Source organism: Garra rufa, chromosome 14 (genome assembly GCF_049309525.1).
Source record: "Garra rufa chromosome 14, GarRuf1.0, whole genome shotgun sequence".
Taxonomy (NCBI): Eukaryota; Metazoa; Chordata; class Actinopteri; order Cypriniformes; family Cyprinidae; genus Garra; species Garra rufa.
The window spans coordinates 29,165,683-29,182,923 of record NC_133374.1 but is presented as its reverse complement, the minus strand read 5'-3'; the positions used below and the strand labels follow the sequence as shown (position 1 = coordinate 29,182,923).

At 35.3% G+C, this 17,241-nt stretch overlaps 2 protein-coding genes across 2 annotated transcripts; both read left to right on the top strand.

Annotated features, from left to right (window-relative positions):
- Nucleotides 1-1,299: 1,299 nt before the first annotated feature.
- Nucleotides 1,300-9,256, top strand: LOC141284991 (calcium-activated chloride channel regulator 4A-like). Its single transcript, XM_073818024.1, has 14 exons — nt 1,300-1,729; nt 1,826-1,963; nt 2,054-2,204; nt 2,348-2,453; nt 2,537-2,705; nt 6,081-6,308; nt 6,445-6,669; nt 6,762-6,942; nt 7,053-7,159; nt 7,253-7,465; nt 7,671-7,935; nt 8,018-8,164; nt 8,344-8,523; nt 8,666-9,256. The coding sequence occupies exons 1-14, from the start codon at nt 1,580-1,582 to the stop codon at nt 9,109-9,111; spliced, it is 2,706 nt and encodes a 901-aa protein (XP_073674125.1). The 5' UTR covers nt 1,300-1,579; the 3' UTR covers nt 9,112-9,256.
- Nucleotides 9,257-11,660: 2,404 nt separating this feature from the next.
- LOC141285188 (calcium-activated chloride channel regulator 3A-1-like) lies at nt 11,661-17,241 on the top strand. Its single transcript, XM_073818234.1, has 14 exons — nt 11,661-11,810; nt 11,894-12,031; nt 12,135-12,285; nt 12,411-12,516; nt 12,600-12,768; nt 13,689-13,919; nt 14,038-14,262; nt 14,366-14,546; nt 14,656-14,762; nt 15,089-15,304; nt 15,466-15,730; nt 15,879-16,043; nt 16,177-16,401; nt 16,548-17,241. The coding sequence occupies exons 1-14, from the start codon at nt 11,661-11,663 to the stop codon at nt 16,955-16,957; spliced, it is 2,739 nt and encodes a 912-aa protein (XP_073674335.1). The 3' UTR covers nt 16,958-17,241.

The following is a 17,241-nucleotide window of genomic DNA, read 5'->3' as shown; positions in this document are numbered from 1 at the left end:
CGTCGGCGTCGCCCATTCATACCCCTTCATTTTTTTCACATTTTTGTTTTGTTGCAGCATTATGTTAAACTGCTTTAAATTAGTTTTTCCCCACATCAATTTACACTCCATACACCATAATAATGACAAAGCAAAAAACAGATTTTCAAACTTTACAAATGTATTAAAAATAAAACACTGAAATATGTACATTGCATAAGTATTCACGCCCTTAACTCAGTACACAGTTGAAGCACCTTTACAGCCTCAAGTCTTTTTGGGTATGATGTGACAAGCTTTGCACATCTGCATTTGGTTATTATCTGCCATTCTTTGCCTCACCTTTTCACCTCTCAAGCTCTGTCAGCTTGGATGGGGGTTGGCAGACATTTTCTAGAGTCCTAGTTGTTCCAATCATCTTCCATTATGGATAATAGAGGCTACATGCTTCTGTGAACCTTCAATGCAGTAGATTTTTTTCCCTGAACTCTTCCCTAGATCATTGCCTTAATGCAAGTCTGTCACTGAGCTTTAGAGGCAGTTATCTTGACCTCAGGACTTAGTTTTTGCTCTGATATGCATTTTTTTTTAGCTGTTAGACCTTTTCTTAGAGGTGTGTGCCTTTCTAAATCATACTCTTTCAAATGAATTTGCCACAGTTTAACTGCACTCGAAGTGTAGTAACATCTAGAAGCAATATGAATGCTCCTGAGCTAAATTTCGAGTGTCCCAAAAAAAGGGTATGAATACTTATGCAACGGGATCTTTTCAGTTTTTTTTATTTCTAATAGATTTGCAAAGTTGTTACAAACCTGTTTTGTGCTTTGTCATTATGGTGTATGAGATGTAGATTGATAAAAAAAATATATATATATAAAATATAAATATAAATATATATATATATATATATAGGATCTACTGACTGAACTACAGCAAGGCTAGGAACATTACTGTTAAGGAAATAATAATTGTTAACCCATTTTTTTTTTTTTTTTTTTTTTTTTTGAGAATTTCCCCACCATCAGGCCATCCAGGATGTAAATTTTGTTTTCTTATCAGATTGATTTAGAAACATTTAACCTTACATCACCTGCTCACCAATGGATCCTCTGGAGTGAATGGGTGCCATCAGAATGAGAGTCTAAACAGCTGATAAGAACATCACAATAATCCACACAACTCAAGTCTATTAGTTAACATCTTGTGAAATGAAAAGCATGTGTTTGTAAGAAACAAATCCATTATTTTTAAGCAGTTTTAACTTGTAACCTTCACTTTGCTTCTTTCTCCAAATCTATCCCAATAAAGGAACAACAAGGATCTACATGACAAGCCTGAGGATGAGTATATTTTCAGCAAATTTGATGATTAGACTATACAAACAGAGGCTCCACAGAAATGAATAAAGAATATGCAATGCAAAACAGGAATAACATTAGTGCCTACCTCATGAAACTGTGATGACGTTTCTCTCCAGATTTCCTGTTTCATGACATAAATTTGATTGATATCAGTTCATGCCAGTATATAATCCCTCTATTTAACGTGACATTGTTCAAAACAAGGTTCAGTAGTTGCTGTTCATCTAAACTCCGCAGCTATGGACTCAAAAACGATGTTTGTCTTGTTTTGGATGTTGCTGTGGTCCACCTCCACTGGAATCAAACTAGATGGAAATGGCTATGTTGATATTGTCATTGCAATCAGTTCAAGAGTACCACAGAATAAAACGCTCATTGACAAAATCAAGGTGAATATGTAATTTTTTTGTCTATTTAACAAACTTTATATACTTCAACGGTTTTAGAGGATTTCTCATTTTATCTTTTCACTTTTGTTCTTACAGGAGATGGTCACTAAGGGGTCATTTTACCTTTATGATGCATTGGATAAAAAGGTCTATTTCAAAGAAGCTACAATACTAGTCCCACCTCAGTGGAACGGTACTAGCTTTACCAAAGCAAGAACAGAGTCCTTTGAAAAGGTACAGAAAATTATGCAATTTTATCTTGCCTGCCATATATTACTTTACTTGCATTGGATGTTGCTGAGATCATTTCTATGTGAAATGCAGGCGAAAATAAGAATTGATAATCCTAACCCAGCATACTGTAATGAACCCTACACTAATCAGTATGGTGAATGTGGAGCTGAGGGAGAGTACATTCATTTCACCCCGGAATACCTTCTGAATGACATTTTTATTCAGCTTTATGGATCAAGAGGTGAACGTTTTTTTTTTTAATTTTTTTTTTTACCTTGCTTTAACATTTATACATTTGTCATGAAATAAGATTCAGAAAGTCAGAAAGTTAAATTAATATAGTAGTATGTTTGTTTTAATAGCAGTTTGCTTGTTTGTTTGCAGGAAGGGTCTTTGTGCATGAATGGGCTCATCTGAGATGGGGCGTGTATGATGAATTCAACAGAGAAATGCCATTTTACCACTCTAATGGCCGTATTGAAGCTACAAGGTGATAAGAAGAAAGCATATGATTAAAAAGCATATGATCTCCTTGGAAATGATCTCAACCATTGGTTTCCTTTTTATCTTTAGGTGTAGCAAAAACATTAGAGGTCAGTTTTATGATGTTACTGCTGAAGGATCTCTTCAACCTTGCCAAACTGATCCACAAACTTCACTACCTACCAAGGGGTGCACGTTTTTTCCAGACAAAAATCAAATCACAAACAGCTCCATTATGTTCTTACCAAGTTTGGATCCTGTAAGTATTGAATGTACATCTATCCACACATGAATAGTTCTACCTGTAGTAGTAACAAATATTATCAAACTATGAGTCGACAACAAGCAGGAGTTTTGGTCATGCAAGAATAGTGGCCTGGATCAAAAGAATTACTCAGGGCCAAACCCTCATCAGCCATGAGGGGGTACAAAAATTATAGTGAGAGGAGGCAGATCCAAGGACAAAGAAAAGGTTTGAAGTAAACAAACTAACAAAATAATAAACACAGGGAAACCAGGAAACACAGACCGAGAGCCAACCAGGAAACATAGAATAACAGCTGACAAATGAACAAGGAAAACAAAGGAGTGTTATACAAAGGTGGCTAGTGGAAAATGTTCTAGGTAGGGCTGTGCCATATCCAGCAATTTTAGCAAACATTCCAATATGATTAAATGCCAATAAGGTTTACATGCCTGTAACTCAAGAAGTATCAATTCTTTTTTAGATATTGGGTCTTAACAAATTTTCTTTTTAGCATCTTATTTATTTACTTTAGGCCTTATATGGTTCAGTTTTTAGAGATCTTGGAATTTCAATACAAATTTGCATACAGATTATATTTATTTTCTTTTAAAGAAGAATGTCTGAAGAATAAGAAATGTTGAAACTAAAAATATTTCTTGTCTCCCTCTATCAGAACAATTGCATTGGACATACTTGTTTGAATGTCATAAATATTATTTTTCCAAAATTTGCATTCCTGTAATTCGAAAAGCATTAGGCATCTTAAAATGATTTTAGATTCTAGTTCTTAATGAACTTTTCTTTTGAAATCTTCATTTTTAAAGCGCTGTATGGTTTAATCTGAGATATATTCAAATCTCAGTGCATCTCCATGTCCAAATTATTGTATCAAACCCATTTTCAATGGTGTAAAACCAAATGTTGTCATCACTACTAATATGCAAATAATAACAGTAACCTAGTGTTTAGGGATGTACAGTGTGATACGTCAGATACTGAATGGCCAGGATTAATTGTTAGCTCTAGGTAAAATATGAACAGTATTTCAGGCGTGAGAGACCTTAAATATTAAAAGTACTACTTTTAGTTATTCTGCCAAATATGCTCTTAGCAGTAGCTACTTGATCTATGACTATACTTCACATGTTATAACAATAAAAAAGAAACTCTAATAATTAATGCAGATGAGGCAAATCTTATTAATGTGAATACAATGTGTGGGGAAAGCAACAATACTTCCCTATGGGGGTGGGATTTGTTTCAAACAAATTACAATACTGCATATCTGAACTCTTAGTAACTTTAGAAGCTGTAAAAATAAACAAAATCCCCTTTACCAAATATTCCTGAAAACTATTCAAATAAAGAATCTTATGAATAGACTACTGAAAGCAAGTTAATATGCCTCAACTTTCAGTGCATTTTTAGCACTCAGACATGTATGTTCTATGCAGTTATTTTGATAGAGAGAAGCAAGGTACTTTTCTAGTTTCAACATTAGTCATTCTTTAGAAATTACCCTTTAAATACAATAACTATTTAAATACAATACAAGAGTCATTTGGTTTTCAACCACTAAAAAAGAGTAATATTTAACCATTTGAACATGTAGCCACATTGAGGTCCCTATATCTCTGGGACTGAATGATATAGGGCCTTGAAAACTAAAGATTCCAAATGAAACCTTTATAACAACTAAATCAAAATAATATTGAGATATCTTTAATATATCTTAAGTTGTAGGCACACAAACTTTGAAAAAAAAAAAAAAAGAATATATATGCCACTCAGGTATGTTCAATGTAGTAGTTTTGTCAGAAGGAATCTGATACATTTCTAGTTTCAGCATTATTTGTTCTTAAAAGAGAAAAGAAGTCATCTGTATGCATATTTGTATCATCTGTCACCCATATTTGGTTTCAGACCACTGATAATTTGTACAATTTAATAATGTACTCCTGGAGCCATGTTGAAATTCCAATATCTTTGGAACTGAACCACGCAGGGCCTTAAAAATGAAGATGTCAAAGAGAAAGTTTGTTGAGACCCAGAATCTAAAAGAGCCTTAAGATATCATTAACACATCTTGAGTTACAGGTATGCAAACTTTGGAGAAAAGCTTGAAAAGTGCTTTTTCCCTATTTTTGAATGGTCACCATTTGCACATAATGCAACAGAGATTGATATATGATGCTTCCTCTATTGACCAGTGCCCTCTGTTGGCCAGCCTGGGAACAGAAAAAACTACAAACTGGCTTCAAGAACACACAAGACAGGAAGTACTTAGAAGTCCTTACATAAGACGAGGAAAATGAGACAGGAAGTCACAATTCTGAGAAATAAAGTCAGAATTGAGATAAAAAGAAGACGAAAAAAAAAGACTGATTGTGATAGTCCAGGAACACATACATGTAGATAGTAATATAGGTAGTTCACATTGCTCTTTGAAACAGCAGCAGTACATATGTCTTGGTGATAAAATCTGCTTGTTGGGGGGGGGGGGGGGGGTCTATTCTATGTCTCCTGCTTTGGGTTATTACATGCTCACAGCAGCATGTTGTGGATGTATTAGCAATAGCAATTCTCAGTACACATTAACATTGTCATGTACATTACCCTACCAATCTCTCTGGGAGTTGTCATGACAGAAATACAAAGTATTTGCATGAAACTGTAGATGGCGCAGTTTGATAGGTCTAACTTAACTTGACATCATTATCACATAACACAGCTGATTGTTCTCTCCTATAACGGTAGCCAATGAGCTTGCTGCTCAACATTCAAATATATGACTAGTGGTTTCTGTAGCAGTTGCGGCGTGCTTCAGAAACCCTCCACCTTCCACAGTTCCACCTGTAAAGATCTGATATGGAGTGATTCATGTATGCTATATGAGAGTTATTTGATGATGTTATATGTGCAGCAGCAGTATTTCTTACATGCTCACAGCAGCATGTTGTGGATTTATTGGCAAGTCTGGGTACTTCCTCTGCCGCAGCAGCATAACAGATCTATTCCACCAAGAACAAACACATTAAATTTGTCATGTACATTATCATGTCAACCCTCTTGAAAGTTGTCATGACAGAGATATAAATATGGGGGGAGGGTTGTACTTTCTAGTTTTGGTTATTGGGGGTTACCCCATCCCCCCGCACACTACGCCCCTGCTTATGTTACACTTTGGTACATTTGTTTACATTGGTTTTGCTGTGTTAATTTAATGTTCATACTTAATTACTGAATGTGGGTAGTTGACAAAAAAAGTATATTAGTGACGTTTCAAATTAAAAAAGAAAGAAAAAAATGTGCCTTTAAAAACTGGACTCATCTTTGGGTATTTGGTGACATTTACGCCTCATTTATAACGGAAATCCCTATTTTCAGGTGACTGCTTTTTGTCAAGAAAATGAGCACAATTATGAAGCTCCAAACATGCAAAATAAAAAATGTGGCAAAGCAACATGGACTGTAATATTCAAGGACTCTGTGGATAAAGACACACTTCGTTCTCTGAAACCACTGGAGCACCCTCCACCACCACCCTCTTTCAAAATTGTGCAGCGAAAGCAACGGGTTGTGTGCCTCATCCTGGATGTCTCAGGAAGCATGGGAGTATGTAATAACAGACATCAACAAAACAAAAATGCTACCATAACATCCTTTTCATGTTACCAATGGTTTGAAATGAGTTTGATAAATAATTTTGAAACCGTAAGAAACTTACTTTGCTTTTTTTCCCATTTTCTAGGGGACTAGAATTCTTCAACAGCAGCAGGCTGCCACACATTTCCTGCGGAACATCATTGAGAATCAAGCCAGGGTGGGAATTGTAACCTTTAGTACTGAGGCTTCTACTCTAAGCCCTTTGACTACTATTGACAGTGACACCATACGAGAAAATCTTATCAAATCATTGCCGAGTGTAGCAAGTGGATCAACATTCATTTGTAAAGGTCTCCATCTAAGCTTACAGGTACCATATTAATTGTACTATATGGATTTTTATGTTTGTGATGTATGAAGTATATAGAGTTTGTTCTATGCCAATGATCATATTTTCAACAGATACTTCGAGCGGACAATGGGGATGTATTAGGAGATGAACTCATTTTTCTGACAGATGGTATGGCAACGGACAACATCGCTGGTTGTGCTCCATCCGCAATACAAAGTGGTGCCATTATACACACAATAGCTTTTGGTAACAGCGCGGATCCTGCACTAACAGAAATGGCAAACAAAACTGGTAAGTGATATCAGCACAATTGATAACTTTCTGTATCTGTCTTAATGTATATCATATAAAATAAGTGGCAGTTTATTATTCAATTAAAAATTGTGCCATGTTGAAAACAGGGGGATTATTTTTATCACCCAGTGACAAGATCGCATCTAACCAGTTAACAGACGCATTTGCTTCACTTACATTATCAACTGGAGATTACACAAATGAACCAGTTCAGGTTTGTCAAGTGATCCCACAATACATTTATTACTCTGAGAGTGTCATTAATATTATGAATATTTTAACTACACTAATTTTTTTAACCCTTTAGCTAGAGAGTGTTGGAGCAAGAACATCTGATTTCAGTGGGACAGTATCAGTGGATCAGACTGTTGGAAACAAAACCAGCTTTGTAATAATCTATGAAACAAGTTTACCTAACATTTACATACAGTCACCAAGTGGCTCAATCTACAATGCGGCAAATATGAGTTATGATGGATCACTGAAAACAGTCTTTTTAAAAGTTCCAGGAACTGCTGAGGTATTGTAGCCTTTATGAACTTGCTATTTATTCAGTTTATAGTTTATAAACCAAAAACATGTAAATGTATTATCATAACACAATTAAAAGCATTTGGATTTGGAGTTTTGGATAAAGACTAAGATTGAGTTTATCACTGAAGATTCAAATGATATACTTACAGCAAACCCTTATTAATCTGCTTTTACTTTCATATGGTTGACAGGCTGGTGACTGGAAATACAGTATCAGATCTACAACAGATCAGGCTTTCACTATAACAGTAACGAGTCAAGCAGCACATGATGATGTTCCTCCTATCATTGTCAAAACCCACATGAACCAGCAGTTCAGTGACTGCACTAAACCAATGATAGTGTTTGCTGAGGTTAGTCAGAATTACAGGCCTGTAATAAATGCTGAAGTGTGGGCTACACTGGAGTCAGAAACTAGGTTTGTACATACATTTCAACTGCTGGACAATGGGGCAGGTAAATTACCCAAAATGAAATATAAATAAAAAAATAAAAGAATAAATATAAATAGTAAAAATCAGAGATCCATCTTTTTCAGGAGCTGATGCTTTCAAAGGTGACGGAATCTATTCCAGATATTTCACAAAGATGGTAGATGGAAGAAGCAGCTTGAAAGTAAAAGTGAAGAATCAAGATGGCCAAACCAGATTTTCTGTCCTACACGTACCTGGATGTGTGGTAAATGGTAAACCCTGAGATAAATTTTATATATATATAGAACAAATTAATAATATTACTATAATAAATATTTAATATTAGTAGAATGTCTAAAGTGGACTATCAAAATAAAGTGTTCCCACAAAAAAAAAAAAAAAATAAATAAATAAATAACAATTCAGGTGGTTCATCTAATTTGAATTGTAGTGCATCTGAAGGTTGAAAACTTCACCAGAACAGACACTGGAGAGAGTTTTGTGGTAACTCTATGTGGCGCTCGACCAAACTTCCCTCCTAACAGAATCACAGATCTGAGTGCTGAGATCCAAGAGGACATTGTGCTTCTCAGCTGGACAGCTCCTGGTGAAGACTTGGACCAAGGGACAGGTAATGCATACAATTACTATACCAGTATTTAAACATTTTTTTATTTGTTTAACATCTTCTCTGACTAAATAAAAGTTGTTTTAAAGTTACATTATAAAATTATATATCTTTAACTGTCTTGCACGACATGTTTTCCTTTAAGCTAAATTCTACGAGATCAGGTGGAGCTTTGACCTTGATATGCTTCGAGACAGCTTCAGCAATGGTCATGCAGTCAACGCAGCTGGCATCTCACCTCTTGAGGCTGGATCAGTTGAACAGCATTTATTCAATCTCAGTTTCCCAATCCCAAATGGTACCACACTCTTCTTTGTAATTCAGTCAAAGGACAAACAAAATTTAACATCTGAAACCTCCAACATTGCTCAAGCTTCAAATATCGTCCCTGCTCCAGAACCTCCAGGAACATCAAGTCTAGGAATGCATTCGACAGTTCTTGTCATTTCTGTGTGTGTGGTAACTGTGGTCATATTCAATATTGTTGCTGTAATCATATGCGCAGTGAGACGCAAAAAACGCTCTACTCAAAGTGATATGGAATCAATAATCACAAAGGAATTTCAAATCAATCCTTATGCCTACTGGTAGAAGACAACCAGTTTCTGTTTAGAAAATAGTAACCTTTGCTGCCTTGTGAGATTTCTGCTCCTGCTTGCGGTTGAATAACATTACATTGTGACCTTGTTACCTAGTGTTGATTTGTTGAAGTTCACAATAAAAAAACAGATCATTAGTTTATGATTAATATTTATTTATTTACCTTTAGAAGCCTATAGAGACAAATAGGTCTTTTGGAGATGCTGCAGGAGATGTTTGACACTTTGTGGTAACACTGTGTTATGTGGTAACACTTTCTATGAGTGCTAACACTTTCTATGAAGCCCATATTTATAATACATTACAAGGAATGCCTTATGAATGCAAAATGCATTATAAAAAAACCTTATAATATTTTGTATCTTCTCATGATTGTCTCATAGCTACTATATTCACACTACATATGAAAACATTTTAGTTCAGTGTTTTGACCAAAGATTAAAGATCCCATTTTTCTAATAATTAGAAAAAGGAAAAAAAAAAAAAAAAAGAAAAAAGAAAAAGATACGTTCTTACAGGGCACATCCTATATTATATGTATACCTCATATAAAACCATTTTACTGTAGCATTTTGGAGATATGTGGTGTTATTCCACATTAAACACCTATACAGAACTCATTTTTAATAAGTAGAAAAAAAATGAATGGGCCGTTTTTATCTGGGAAATCCTACATGCACACCTCATATGAAACGACTTTACTTTTACATTTTGGAGAAATGTACCATTATTTCACTCCAGAGGCCTATACAGACCTATTTGTAATAAGTAGAAAAAAGAATGGCCAGTTCTTACAGTAGACATTTCAGGCTCCGTCCACACGAAGCCGGTGCGTTCCCTATCCGATCATTTTTTTTCCTCGTTCTAAAAAAAAAATCAGTAAACACGAAACCACTGAAAACGGTGTAGTATATATGCCAGACCAGTGTGGGGTGCTGTAATTCTGCCATAGAGATACGCTATACACGGAGAAGAAGAATTTGAGCATGCGCATAACCTTGTGCGCTGTATACGAACTAAGAGGAAGAAGATGAAGATGCAAACATTATCGCTTGTTGCTCATAACAGTTGCATAGAAGCAATAGATTTTGCTGCAATAAAGCTAGTAGGCTTAGTAAGAACACAAACACAAACATGTAGTCTGCCATTATTGTTGTTGCTGTTACGTGTGACACGTGATGTGATGACATCATCGTTTCACAAAATATACGTATTGGCTGTACACACGAAACCGCGAGGATGTCGTTTTCAGATTTATCCACTTTGGGACCCGGTTTCAAAAAATAGCAGATTCAGTCTCCTAAAACGCCGGATCCGTGTGGATGAAACGCCAATACGATAAAAAAATGTATACGTATACAGCGAAACGCGTCTCCGTGTGGACAGGCCCTCAGATCATAATGCAATTCAGTGAAGCCAGTGATTCTCAACAGATATTAAGGAAAAAAATAATGATTGTTAACTTACACTTACAACTTACAAAAATGAACCATGGTTTTACTATAATTAAAAAAAAAAATCATGCTGGCTTCACGTGCTATCATAAATATGAGTTTCCTAATCTGAAATTGGACATGGGCAGCCTCCTAAGCGCCAGTCCGGCCACTGCCTACTTGGAATTTTTCTCCTTCCTTGTAATTTTTATGTTTGTTTGTGTTTAAACTCCAATAAAAAGCATGCTAACCTCTGAATCCTTGAGTCATTTTCTTGCTTCACCTGACAGTAAGTTGCCTAATATATATTCAAAATATATGTGTACACCATGTTTTCTTAAGTTAAATTTTTTTGTATCCCATATAGTTATCAAAAACATATTTTGCATACAATTAATTTGTTATATGTGAAATTCATTCTAAGACCGTAAGACACATATGTGACCCTGGACCACAAAACCAGTCTTAAGTCGCTGGGGTATATTTATAGCAATAGCCAAAAATACATAGCATGGGTCAAAATTATTGATTTTTCTTTTATGTCAAAAATCATTAGGAAATTAAGTAAAGATCATGTTCCATGAAGATTTTTTGTAAAATTCCTACTGTAAACCTATCAAAATGTAATTTTTGATTAGTAATATGCATTGCTAAGAACTTAATTTGGACAACTTTAAAGGTGATTTTCTCAGTATTTAGATTTTTTGCACCCTTAGATTTCAGATTTTCAAATAGATGTATCTCAGCCAAATATTGTCCTATCCTAACAAACCATATATCAATAGAAAGCTTATTTATTTAGCTTTCATATGATGTATATATCTCAGTTTTGTAAAATTTTACCTTATGACTGGTTTTGTGGTCCAGGGTCACATATATTAATGACATAATGCAAGACTAATAAAATGATCAGTACCGTAAACATGCTGCCTTATCCCTGTGATGGCATGTTTTTCCTGATTTCCTGTTTCCTGACAGAAATTGAATTGTTACCATGAGTTCATGCCAGTAAAGAATCCCTCCTATCTATGATATTTAAGTTAATTTTTAACTTAATACTGTTTAAAATAGGGTTCAGGATTTGCTTTCCATCTAAACTTCGCAGCTATGGACTCACGGACAGTGTTTGTCGTATTATGGATGTTGCTGTCGTCCACCTCCACTGGAATCAAATTAGATGGAAATGGTTATGTTGACATTGTCATTGCAATCGGTTCAAAAGTACCACAGGATGACACACTCATTGATAATATCAAGGTAAATATGTACTTTTTTTGGTCTATCAACAAATTTCATGTACTTCAAGGTTTCATTTTATCTTTTCACGTTCAATCTGACAGGAGATGGTCACAGAAGGGTCATTTTACCTTTATGATGCATTGGATGGAAAGGTCTATTTCAGAGAAGCTACAATACTAGTCCCACCTGAGTGGAACGGTACAGACTTTACCAAAGCAAGAACAGAGTCCTTTGGAAAGGTAAAGAGAATTATGCCGCATTATCTTACCTGCCAAATATTATTGTTCAAAAATACTTCACTTGTATAGGATGCTTCTCAAACAATTTTTGTATAAAATGCAGGCCAAAATAAGAATTGATAATGCCAATCCATTTTATGGTGTTGAACCCTACACTAAACTGTATGGAGAATGTGGAACTGAGGGAGAGTACATTCATTTCACCCCAGAATACCTCCTGAATGATGATTTAATTCAGCTTTTTGGATCAAGAGGTGAATGTTGTTTATCTTCCTTCTAACTTTATTTACATTATTTATCATGAAATAACAGATAACAAAAAGGTATGTTAATCCAGTAGTCTGGTCGTTTTATTATCAGTTTGCTTGTTTGTTTGCAGGAAGGGTCTTTTTGCACGAATGGGCTCATGTGAGATGGGGTGTTTATGATGAATACAATGACAAAAAACCATTCTACCACTCTAATGGCCGTATTGAAGCTACAAGGTCAATAACTTTAACAAAAGAAAGTATACAATTACATTCTCCGTGGAAATGATCTTAACCGTTGGTTTCCTGCATATCTTTAGGTGTAGCAAAAATATTGAAGGTCAGTTTTATGAGGTTACTGCTGCAGGATCTCTTCAACGGTGCCGTATAGATCCACAAACTTCACTACCAACCGAAGAGTGCTGGTTTTTTCCAGACAGAGATCAAATCACAAACAGCTCAATGATGTACTTACCAGGTCTGGATCCTGTAAGTATTGACTTTTACATCTATCCACACATGAAAATTCGTAAACACATTAAATTGAATAGTAACAAATTCCATCAAGCTCTCTATGATTCCATAATATTATATGACAAAGCAAACAAGTGCACTAGCATAAAAAGCAGCAAGTAGTGAAATAATAAAAAGTAGCACTGCATAATCTGCAAAATGTATTCTTGTTGCAGTCTATTATTGACATATACCTGCTAAACTCACTTTCCTAAAAACTGCTCAAGTTTGTCAGAAATGTAGAAAGTCACCGAAATTGGAAATTTGCTATTATTGCTGTTATTGAATTCACTTACTTTAATAAGATTTACTTCTTAATAGGCTACTTACCACATTTTCTCATCTAAGCAATAAAACAATGGTGGCATAACAACTTTAAAAAAAAAAAAAAACACAGAGAGCTGGAATATAAACAATTCATCTGCACACTAACCAAGATAACCCTAAAAGATAAGAGGTAGATGTATGTAGTCCTCCTTAGTTATATTCATATTTGTTAATTTATTACAGGCACATAGTGGTTTTGCTGCATTAAACATTTATGCATAATTAGCACATGTGGATAGTGACACATTTTTCAACATATGAAAGCTGCAATTTCTAATGTATTATTTAATATATTGCAATATATTAACACAATATATTACTTTGTATATTTTTTATATAACATTAAATAATTTAATATATCGGGCTGCATTTCCCAAAAGCAACGTAAGCTTAAGTTGATCGTAGCTCCATTGGTTTCAATGGGTCTACGATGTACTTAAGCTTACAGTGCTTTTGGGAAACGCAGCCTAGATCATTCATATATAAGCAAAAATATATATTTTTGCATAAGGGATCATTAGTATTTGGTGACATTTATATCTCATTTATAAATGAAATCCTATTTTCAGGTGACTACATTTTGTCGTGAAAACGAGCACAATTTTGAAGCTCCAAACTTGCAAAACATAAAATGTCAGAATAAAGCAACATGGACCGTAATATTTGAGGATTCTGTGGATAAAGATGCACTTCGTTCTCTGAAACCACCGGAGACCCCTCCACCACCACCTTCTTTCCAAATTGTGCAGCGAAAGCAACGGGTTGTTTGCCTCATCCTGGATGTCTCAGGAAGCATGCGGGTACTCAATAACAGACATTAACTTCATTAATCATTCATGTTACCAATGCTTTGAAATGAGTTTGATCATTTTGAAAATGTAAGAAACAAATGACTTTTTTTTCCCACCCATTTTCTAGGGTCTTAGAATATTGCAACTGCAACAGGCTGCCACACATTTTCTGCGGAACTACATTAATGATCAAGCCAGAGTTGGAATTGTAACCTTTAGCACTTTTGCTTCTACTCTGAGCCCCTTGACTACTATTGACAGTGACACTACAAGAGAGAATCTGATTAAACTGTTGCCAAAAGTAGCAGATGGATGGACAAACGTGTGCTTGGGCCTTAAGCAAGGCTTACAGGTACTGTACCATATTAATTATAGTATGTATTTTTAGTATGGATGTTTGTGCTATATGAAGTATATACAGTTTGTTTTATGTCAGTGATCCTTTTTTTCTTCAGGTACTTCGAGTGGACAATGGGGATGTATTAGGTGATGAACTCATTTTTCTGACAGATGGTGAGGCGACGGACAACATTACTGATTGTGCCCAATCTGCAATACAAAGCGGTGCCATTATACACACAATAGCTTTTGGTAACAATGCAGATTCTGCACTGCCAAAAATGGCGGACAAAACTGGTAAGTGATATCAGCACTATGAACAACTTACTGTACATATCTGTATATACTGTGTATATCATATAATTTAAGCACCAGTTTTTATTAAAATGTGCCATGTTAAAAACAGGGGGAATATTTTTAGCGCCCAGTGATGAGATCACATCTAATCAGTTAATGGACGCATTTGCTAGGCTTACATTATCAACTGGAGATTACACAAATGAACCAGTTCAGGTTTGTCAAGTGATCCCACAATACATTTATTACTCTGACCCTTGGTTTCACAGACAAGGCTTAAATCTAATCCCAAATTAAAATGTATGTCTGCGCTGTTTCAACTGAAAGAAACTTGCAATGACTGATCTTAAAATATATCAGTGGCTTTGTTTTGTTTCAAGATGCACATCAGTAATGTTACATTTATAAAAATTACTTTAATGACCTAATAGAACTATGACCTAATCCTGGTTTAGTCTAAACTCTGTCTGTGAAACTGAGCCTGAGCGTGCCATCTATATTATAAGTATTTAAATCATAATCATTTTTTATTATTCCTTTAGCTAGAGAGTGCTGGAATAACAACATCTGATTGGTTCAATGGGACAGTATCAGTGGATCAGAGTATTGGAAACAAAACCAGCTTTGTAATAATCTATGAAAAAAGTTTTCCAAGAGTTTACATAGAGTCACCAAGTGGCTCAATCTACACTCAGACAAATATGATTCATGATGGATCGCTGAAAACAGTAACTTTAAACATTCCAGGAACTGCAGAGGTATGATAACTTTTATGAACCAGTTATTTATTAAGTTTATAGCTCAAATCATAAACATGTAAATGTATTATCTCAACACAATAAAAGGAATCAAGAATTTTAGATAAACATTCAACAACTTCAGACTAAGGAGTCTGCTTTTATTTTCTTGTGTTTGGTAGCCTGGGGATTGGAAGTACAGTATCCAAACTACAACACTTCAGGCTTTGACTATAACAGTAACAAGTCAAGCATCACGTGATGATGTTAACCCTATCATTGTCAAAACCCACATGAACCAGCAGTTCAGTGACGGCACTAAACCCTTGATAGTGTTTGCGGAGGTTAGTCAGAATTACAGGCCTGTCATAAATGCTGAAGTGTGGGCTACGCTGGAGTCAGAAACTGGATCTGTACATACATTACAACTGCTGGACAATGGAGCAGGTAAATTGCCCAAAATAAAATAATATAATAATAATAATAATAATAATAATAATAATAATAATAATAATAACTATGAAAATTAAATTAAATTAAGTGTAAGGTACATTTCCCAACTTTGGCAAATAAATCAGAATTCCGTCTTTTACAGGAGCTGATGCTTCTCAAGGTGATGGAATCTATTCCAGATATTTCACACAGATAGTAGATGGAAGAAACAGCTTGAAAGTAAGAGTGAAAAATCAAGATGGACAAACCAGATTTGCAGTCCAAAAAAAGAGTGGTGCCCCATACGTACCTGGATATGTGGTAAACGGTAAATTGTCAGATCAATATTTTTGGGGAAAAAAAAAATGTATAAATGGCAATACAATTAACTATAAAGCTGTGTGAATGAAAAACATTCAGGGGAAAAAGGAAAAAGATTTTGGTGGTCCCTCTAATTCCAGGTGTAGTGCAACTGAACCCTCCAAAGCCCCCATTTTCTGAGGAACCACTTGAGGTTGAAAACTTCACCAGAACAGCTACTGGAGAGAGTTTTGTGGTGACTCTTTCAGGCACAACTCCACCAAACTTCCCTCCTAACAGAATCACAGATCTGAGTGCTGAGATCCAGGAGGACACCGTGCTTCTCAGCTGGACAGCTCCTGGTGAAGACCTCGACCAAGGGACAGGTAACACATACAATTACTATACCAGTATTTAAAATGTTTTACATTTGTTTAACATCTTTGCTGACAAAATAAATGTTGTTTTAAAGTTACATCATGAAATGATGTATCTTTAATCACCTTGCATTGCATATGTGTTTCCCTTCAAGCTAAATCTTATGAGATCAGGTGGAGCTTTGATCTCGATGTGCTTCGAAACAATTTCAGCAATAGTCGTGCAGTCAACACATCTGGTGTCTCACCTCAGGAGGCTGGATCAGTTGAACAACTTTCATTCAATCTCAGTTTCCCAATCCAAAATGGCACCACACTCTTCTTTGCGGTTCAGTCGGATGATGAACAAAATGCGAAATCTGAAACCTCTAACATTGCTCAAGCTTCAAAGATCCTCCCTGCTCCAAATCCTCCAGGAATATCAAACCCAGGCATAAATTTGACCGTTCTTGTCATTTCTCTGTGTGCGGTAACTTTGGTCATATGTTGTATTCTTGCTTTAACCACATGGGCAGTCACACGCAGAAATCTCTCTGCTGAAAGTAAAGTGGCATTAACAGTCTGATGCAGACAAATGTCAAATCAGTTGCCTAATTTGACCTTAACTATGTACATCCAACAGCTTTAGAATGTTTCTTAAAACCAATCAATTCTATTAAACAGAATTGTATGGTTTATGAATAATTTTGCAGTATGTGTAATATTGCACAGATTATTAAGAAGGATTTCTGTTTTACCTTTAATGTAGGACTCAATGGACTAAATATGGTTTCATATTTATTCAGTTAGGCATACAATTGTCCACTGTAATACAAAACAAATTCTGAACTCTTTGTGCATCAATGATTG